This window comes from Thermothelomyces thermophilus, chromosome 6 (genome assembly GCF_000226095.1).
Source record: "Thermothelomyces thermophilus ATCC 42464 chromosome 6, complete sequence".
Taxonomy (NCBI): domain Eukaryota; kingdom Fungi; phylum Ascomycota; class Sordariomycetes; order Sordariales; family Chaetomiaceae; genus Thermothelomyces; species Thermothelomyces thermophilus.
The window spans coordinates 875731-883624 of record NC_016477.1 but is presented as its reverse complement, the minus strand read 5'-3'; the positions used below and the strand labels follow the sequence as shown (position 1 = coordinate 883624).

Here is a 7894-nt window from a genome sequence, read left to right as displayed (position 1 = left end):
TTAGTACCTATATTCGCTCTTTTCGCTTTCCTAACAGTCTTACTATATACGCCTCTATATACGTATCTTTGCTCCTCTATTACAAACATTACTATCCTATTATACTCGAAGTCTAGTAGTCTAGTTTAGACTTAGAGCTAAGCATTTCCCTAATTAAGCCCCTAAAAATATAAGCTAGTACTAATCTTCTAGGATACTACTTAGTACCTCTAGAACTAAACCTCTATCTAGTTAGATAGGAAGGAGCCTTGGCTTAAAATGTCTAGGGCGTCCGAGTATTTGTGGTTATAGTAGGTAAGTCCGACTATCTAGATGGTAACGATAATAAGGGCGAAGGCGGCGATAGTAATATCCCTCTAGATAGACATAAAAGAGTCTACTTATATAGAAAAAGATATCCCTAACTTATAAAAGAAAGAGGAACTATATCCTACTACTTTAATCTATTAGAGTAAACAAGTATTAAAAGCTATCCATTATCCTTATCTTTCTTATCTAGTACCTTTAAATAGGTAACCCCTATTTATACCTATCATATATAATAAAGCTCTATAGAACTAGAAAAACAAAACTATACCTTATATCCCCCTAGTTATATTAAGAACTTTATCTTACTATAAAAAAAAAGAATATAGCCAGATATAGCGCTCTCTTACATCTTTGCAAATACCCTACTAAAATTCACGAAACTACTATCGCTAGAAAGCTCTCGGAAAACGCTATCTAATGGTACCACTTTCAACCGCGCGCGAGCCGTTACGGGTGTGTAATAGGCATCGCAAGCGTTAGAACCGGACCCGACCGCAATCTGACCGCATCTCGCACGCCCGTCAAAGTTTTCACCATACAGACCACCTAGCGCCCCTAAACGCAACGTTGATTTAAAGCCTACCGCCAAGCCACTAAGTAGGGAGGCCTATAGCTTCGAACTAATTAAAGGGGGGCCTATTATAGGCCTACCCTACCCTAGATATCAAAGAATTAAGGAGTCTTATCGCGTAACTAGTCGACCTTATACTAAGCCCTAAGTAAGGCAAGGTATAGGACCTTGCTAATAGGCTCTTATAAGGCCTTACGACTACTATTATGGGCCTAGTTCCGAACCTATAGGAACTTATAGCTAAGGAAGTCAAAAAGGGGCTTAAAGAAGCCCTTAAGGCTGCCCCCTGCCCTACCTAGGTATAGGTGGCCGTAGGCTCGTAATAGGGGGTAATAGGCCCTTAGGGAGGCCTGCCGTCGGCCAAGGCGGTGCCGCTATAGGCCTTGTAAGAGGTTACGATACGGAACGTAAGCCTATAGGAGGACCTTAAAGCCCGAACCCCGGCCGAGATAGTCTAAGCAGTCAATAGGGCTTCTAGCCGCTAGGGAGCCGTTACGGCTAGGAAGCTCCTAAGTAGGGATATAGTAGTGGTCTTTAAGGATAAGGCTACTAAAGATTAGTATTTGGCTAATAAGCGATAGGTGGCTATAGCCTTTAGAGAGGAGGCTAGGGAGGTCGGCAGGGCCTATATGGTCCTAGCCAAAGAAGTCTAGAAGGAAGAGCTATAGGGGGTTAGCGAACAAGACTTTAAGGGGGCCGTAGGCCTATACTCGATTAAAACGGTCAAGTTCCGGCTGCTAAAGAGCCTGTAGAGGAAATAGGCCACGGTATTCCTAGGCCTATAGGACCTCGAAGAGGCCTAGAAGGCCTATAACGAGGGCGTAGTCTAAGATGCCTAGGTACTAGACTGCGAACCCTACTAGGATGCTCTAGAGCCAAGGCAGTGCTATAGGTACTAGAGCTTTGGCTATACCTAGCGGTATTACTAGTAGCCGGCCCGTTGTAGCCATTGCGGCGCAAAGGCCTATAGGGAGGGGGGGAAGACTAGGAAGGCCTAGTGCCTTACCTACTCTAACTAACTCCCTTATAGGTATATAGCCTATAGAGGCCCCTATATAGCCTGGTATAGGGGCTGCCCGAAGAAAGTCAAAGCCTAGGAGAGAGCTAGGGAGGCCTACTAATATAGACCCCAGACCTTCTAACCACTAGAGTAACTATACTAGAAGGTAGCCTTCGAGTCTAGCAGCTAGCTAGAGGATGACGATCACTATCAAACTAGGGCTAAACGCCCCCGTAGGAGGCCTACCCTAGCCTAACAGGCGGCTAAGAGTGCTTTATTCGATGCCTAACAGACCTATATCTCCTTTCTATAGCCCGGAACCCCCTCCCTCTCGTAGCTAGCCAAAGGGATAATAGCTATAAAGCCTATTACTACTACCGTGCCTTTGTCTTCCGCCCTAGCCACCTTAAATGTAAATTAAGAACCTTTAATAGAACACCTAAGGCAATAAATAGGCCCTCGAGGTCTTACTAGAGGAGGCTAAATACGACCTACTAGCTATCTAGGAACCGTAGATTAACTAGTTTATAGGGTTAATATACTACCCCTAGGCTTTAAAATACTACCTAGTCTATAAGCCTAAGGGTAAAGCGGCTATTCTAGTAGCTAAGCGCTTCCTAGTTAGCTAGTAAGACTATTAAGCTAGTGCCAACCCTCTAGGGCACCACTTAGCACCTCCAGAACCAAACCTCTATCTAGTTAGATAGGGAGGAGCTTCGGCTCAAAATGTCTAGGGCGTCCGAGTATTCGCGGTCATAGTAGGCAAGTCCGACTATCTAGATAGCAACGACAATAGGGGCAAAGCTAGCGACAGTAATGTCCCTCTGGACAGACGTAGAAGAGTCTACTTACGTAGAAAAAGATACTCCAACTTACAAAAGAAAGAAGAACCATATCCTATTACTCTAATCTATTAGAGTGAAACGAGTGTCAAAAGCCATCTATTATCCTTGTCTATCTATCTAGTGCCCCTAGATAGGTAACCCCTATTTATGCCTATTGTATATAGCAAAGCTCTACAGAACCGGAAAAACAAAACTGTACTATATATCCCTTTAGTTATATTAAGAATCTCTAGCCCTAGTCTATACTTCCCCTTCGAATTTGCCTTAAGGCTCCTACTAGCGAATTCGTACCTAAAACTTTACTCGCGTTCCTTATAACGCCTAGCCTGCTTAGCTCTACTATTATCTTCGGGCGAGGGCCGTTTCTTAGACACCTAACGCCTTTGCTAGGCTTCTACTTCGGTATCTAGCACGTCCTAGCCTATAAACTACGGCAGGTACTTAGGAACTAGCTCAAGATCTTCAGGCCCTAAACGTTCGAATAGTAGGGGCCGAGTCTATTCGGCTAGATCATCGTCAGGACGATACCGACAAGCCCATCCTTTCTTAGTAGCTCGGGTCGAACGTATCTCCCATATCTATATCAGCTTACTTAGCTTTATCTTAGTCTGATTAAGCGGCTGTCGTATTACTAAAGGTGCCTACTTGACTAGTTACTGCTATTATAACCCTAAAGGTTTTCTTTAGCCCTCTATAGCTATAAGTTATTCCTCTACCTGCTTTACTATATACTAGTAGATAGCTATCCTTGGCTTATAGGGGTACTCGAGCGCCTATTAGAGTAGCTAAGGCGGCCTAAGTCCCTTAGGCGCCTTACTAAGAAACTACTAGATAGTATTATCCAAGGGGACCTAATAATCCTTCTTTATAATTAGTTACTCCTTTGTTAGTAGTAGATTATCTTCTCCTTCCTCTGTCTAGACGGAGATAACCGATTTTGCCTATCCTAGTTATAGCTATAGCTATAGAACAGGTAGCCCATAGAGTAGCTTATCTATAGGCTACCCAGGTAATCAATAGGGATAGATATCCCCCTAAGGGTTCTTCGGCTTTTCTAGCCGGAGGGAGCTATTAGGCAGATAGCCTAGAGCTATCCGGATTGTTCTAAGCTAGAGCATTAATATCTTGTTCTTAGCCTCTGTCACTTTTAGCCCTATATATAGACGGCCCTTCTGCTAGGGGAGCTTAAGCCGCGCCTTATCTCCCTATTATATCTCCTAAAAGTAGAAACGATGGAACTTAGCGACCTAGACGCTATATTGCTACTAACCCTTTTACTTTAACGTCGCCTATACTGTTGGCTAGTATATATAACCTCCAGGCGGTGGAAAAAGAAAGCTAGGGAGAATGACCTTATTCTATAGAGTCTTAAATAGGTCTTTCCGGCTCTACTTATCAGAAGGATAGGAATCTATATAATAAAGGTAGGACTCTGTCTAATTATATATAGCTATGGCCTAGTATAATTGTTATAAGTAATAAAGGATTACCTAGAATCGTTTTCCGGCCGTGTCCTTCTATTTTCGTAGAGATAATACTAACCACTCGGGCTTTAAGTTACTAATAGCCTCTAAAAAGATATAGATATATAGCTTGTAAGACACTAACGTATATTAAAGCAGGTTTAGGAGGTTATAGCCGTTTAGGTATTCCTTTCTTAATATAAGCACTTTAATATTATATAGGCTTATAGCGATATCATACTAACACTAGCTAAAGTATATCTTCCCCTAGCTATATAGCCTAATATACAAGGGAAATAGGTAGCTAACGATCTATTTGTTAATCTTAAGGCTAGGACTTACAAGCCATTCCGGCCTTCTAGCTACCACTTCCCTAGGGTAGGGAATAGGCCTAGTATACGGTTCGTTAAAGAGCTTCTAGGTATTACCGCTCCCTAGGTAGTTAGCGATTTCTTCCCCTAAAACCTAAGTCGTAAGGAGGTACCAAAGAAAGAGCCTTAGGGTTTCGGGATCTTCTCCTAGAAGGAGTAAAGGTAGTCCTATACTCGGTTAGCTCGGCCCTCTAGTCGGAGGGAGAGGAACCGATCCTTCTCTTCTTCTTTGATCTAACTCCCTAATGTTATCCCCGTACGTGTTTACTATCGGGAGACTTACGTAGAGTCGCTTAAAACCTAGACTACTAACATTTGGAAATGAATCGCTCGGAGGAACACTTACCTAGCGGCGCCTAGCTATCTAACTAGGCAGGGAAGATATTTTGTTTAGCGTTTTTGCAAGTTGGCGATTTGTAGTTTGTAGTTATTAGTTATAGAAAAGAGAGGAGAAGAGGGTCGAGTTAGGGATATTTATAGACCTTCTAGTTCCTCTTAGATGCCTTCCTTATCTAGCTATTCTAGGCTATATTTGCCGGTTCTGGTGTCATCTAATAGGTAACTATACTAGCCTCTATATAACTAGGTCATTCTTTGTTATAACCCTAAGGAATGACCTCGACTTGCATTTTATCTAGTGATAATAAAGGAGTATAACCTATTATATGATAGGTTATTCTAGCCTAGGTATGCTTTCTTTAAATAGAAGTCTAGTGGTTCTAGTGCTCTAACTGTTAAATCGTTTAAAGGATAAGTATCCCCTATTCTTTCTTAAACTTCTTCTTACTTTTCTACCCTTCTAACTAACTCTTGCTTATAATCGTCTTCCTTTACTTAGACGGCTAGTACTACTTCTTTCTATATTACTTCCCCTTCGAACTTGCTATAAGCTCCTATAAGTAAGTTCGACTACTATATCTACCGAAAGAGTTAAGCGCTAGAGATATAAATCCTCTATCTAGGAAGACATAGAAATTGATAAGGATGCTAAACCTATACTTCCCTTAATAACTAACCGGCCGGTAGATTTGATAACTACCTAGGATAATTGGTTCCTTGCGCCTCCTAAGTTTATATAGGTAGTGAGAGTAGCTTACCCGGAAGATCCCCTAATGCCTTTAGACTATCTAAAGGTAGCCTTAATATAGTACTAGTATAAACTATTCTTCTTATACTATAGATTCTTCTTTATTAAGCACCCTAAGATATAGGTAGTCCTATATATTTGCTAGGAGTTAAACCCTAATCCTAATACTTTAGAGCGGATATTTAGAATCCTAAGACTTGCTCCTACCTATATAGAATTCTTCTATACCTATAAAGGAGCTCTAGTAAAGCGGTTATACCCGGTTTTCGTAGAAATCAATAATGGTAATCCGTTTAGTTAGTAGATTTATACTATAGTTACCTACTAGGCCCGAGTTCTCGGTTTGTTCATCTAGGTGTTCGGAGATATATAAGAATAACTTCCTCCCTCTAGTTAAAGGAAGAGCTAACTGGGGATATAGGAATCCGGCACCGTACTAGGCCTATAAATAGTTCTACCGAAGGTCGACAACTAAGGTTACCCCTCTAAGGAATAAGAAGCCTATTACTCTCTACGCTATATACCTATTCTATAGCTACGTTTTAATAGGTCTTATCCTAGACGGATAGTATAGAAACTACTATTAGAGTGATAAGAAGTGCTTATAGGAAGATATAGTCGACGATAGCTCCTAAGATCCTAACCCTCGGCTTATAGGTCAGGCTAAATTTAACCTTAATAGCTAGCTAAAGAATGTCTAGCTAGTAATATAGAAAAAGAGCTCTCTAATTTCAACGGATTTAGATAGTATAGTTAGGGATTAATAGGCAGCTTATAAACGGGGTAAACGGCGATTACGGGTAGGGAACTAGGGATTTAGGGGAAAGGGGCAAAGGCAGTATAGAAAAGGGGTAATTAGGGGTTTAGGTAGTAAAGAATAAATAGAAGCGAAATTAAACGGGGTTAACTTATACTTCTATTAATAGCTTGAAAGTCAAAATCTAGGTAGTTTCCCTCTAGTTAGTTCGACTATAAGCTCTTGCCGTTACTATCGTTACTTTCGGGCTTTAGATCTAGTAAGTCGGTCGCTTGATTATAGTTGCCTAGTTTGTCCGGGAGCTTCCTCTTCTATTACCACTTCTTCAAGCGCTTCCGGTAGCGAAGAACCTACTTGGTTCTAGGGGTTCTGCTTGCCTAGAAAACTATTAGATCTGTCAGCTTCAAGCCAAACTCTATCCCGCTTAAAAAACTTCTTAATGCGGTTCGCGGAATATAGTATCTATATGGTTATACCGTCAAGAGTCTCTAGGTAGTAGGTATTCCTGTTCCTAACTTCCTAGACCCGGTATAGGCTATACTACCGATACTAGAGTTTTCGAAACGAGCTTATATCGATCTACCAAATATTATCGTATATTAGAATAAGATTGCCTGCTTTAATTTAGGCATTCTCGGCTTTAAATTTACGGTAGTAGGCTTCGTTTCGGCATTTAGCTATTTTTCGTCTGGCTTTGGCAACCTTTTTAGCGGTAACTTCTAGATCGAATTCTACATCGAGTAGCACCTTGATATAGAGTTCTAGTAATCGTAGATAGGCTTCCGCTTAATTTTCCCCATCTAGTCAGACAGCTACAGAGTCCTAGTAAAGAATTCGCCAGGTTAGAACATCGTTTTCGATTAGGCTAATAGGGTTATAGTTATAGATAAGGTTAAAAGGTAAGTAGCTATAGCTATTTCGAACAATAGTACGGTTAATGTATAGGATATAGGGAAGAAGCTATTACTAGTTCTTTCTAATTCCTATAGTCATCTTTACTAGGGTAGCTATAATAGGTATATACCTAGCCTTACTAACACCGTTAGCCCTAGAGTTATAGGGAGAAATAATAATATGTTTTACCCCTAGTTCCTCTAGGATAGCTTTCGCTTCCCCTTTAAATTTAGATCCCCTATTAACGACTACGACTATCGGGAGTCCCTAACGAAGGAGAATATTACGGTTAATGAAGTTCTTTACCACTCTAGCTGACTTGTCAAGTAGAACTTCGGCTTCTACAAATCCTAAAAGATCGTTACGCGCCTCAAGGAGGAAACAGGGCTTCCCCCTCTAGTTAGAGGATATAAACTAGATATCTAAGTGCCATTTCGTAAATAGGATTAGAGAAGGTTCCGAATATAGATATACCTCCTTAAATCTTTTGGCATCTTATGCCTAACACTCTAAGTAGGTACAAATCTACTCTGCTACGTCAGCGTATATTCCCTTCTAATAATAGTGGTTAGTAACCCTCTAGTAAGTAGCTTCTCT

At 41.0% G+C, this 7894-nt stretch overlaps 1 protein-coding gene across 1 annotated transcript; it reads right to left on the bottom strand.

Annotated features, from left to right (window-relative positions):
• Positions 1–7369: 7369 nt before the first annotated feature.
• MYCTH_2069012 (uncharacterized protein) lies at positions 7370–7564 on the bottom strand (the record flags this gene model as incomplete). The annotated part of the gene is made up of 1 exon (XM_003665816.1): positions 7370–7564. A coding segment is annotated over one exon (195 nt), but the record flags the coding sequence as incomplete, so codon positions are not given.
• Between the last annotated feature and the right edge of the window lie 330 nt (positions 7565–7894).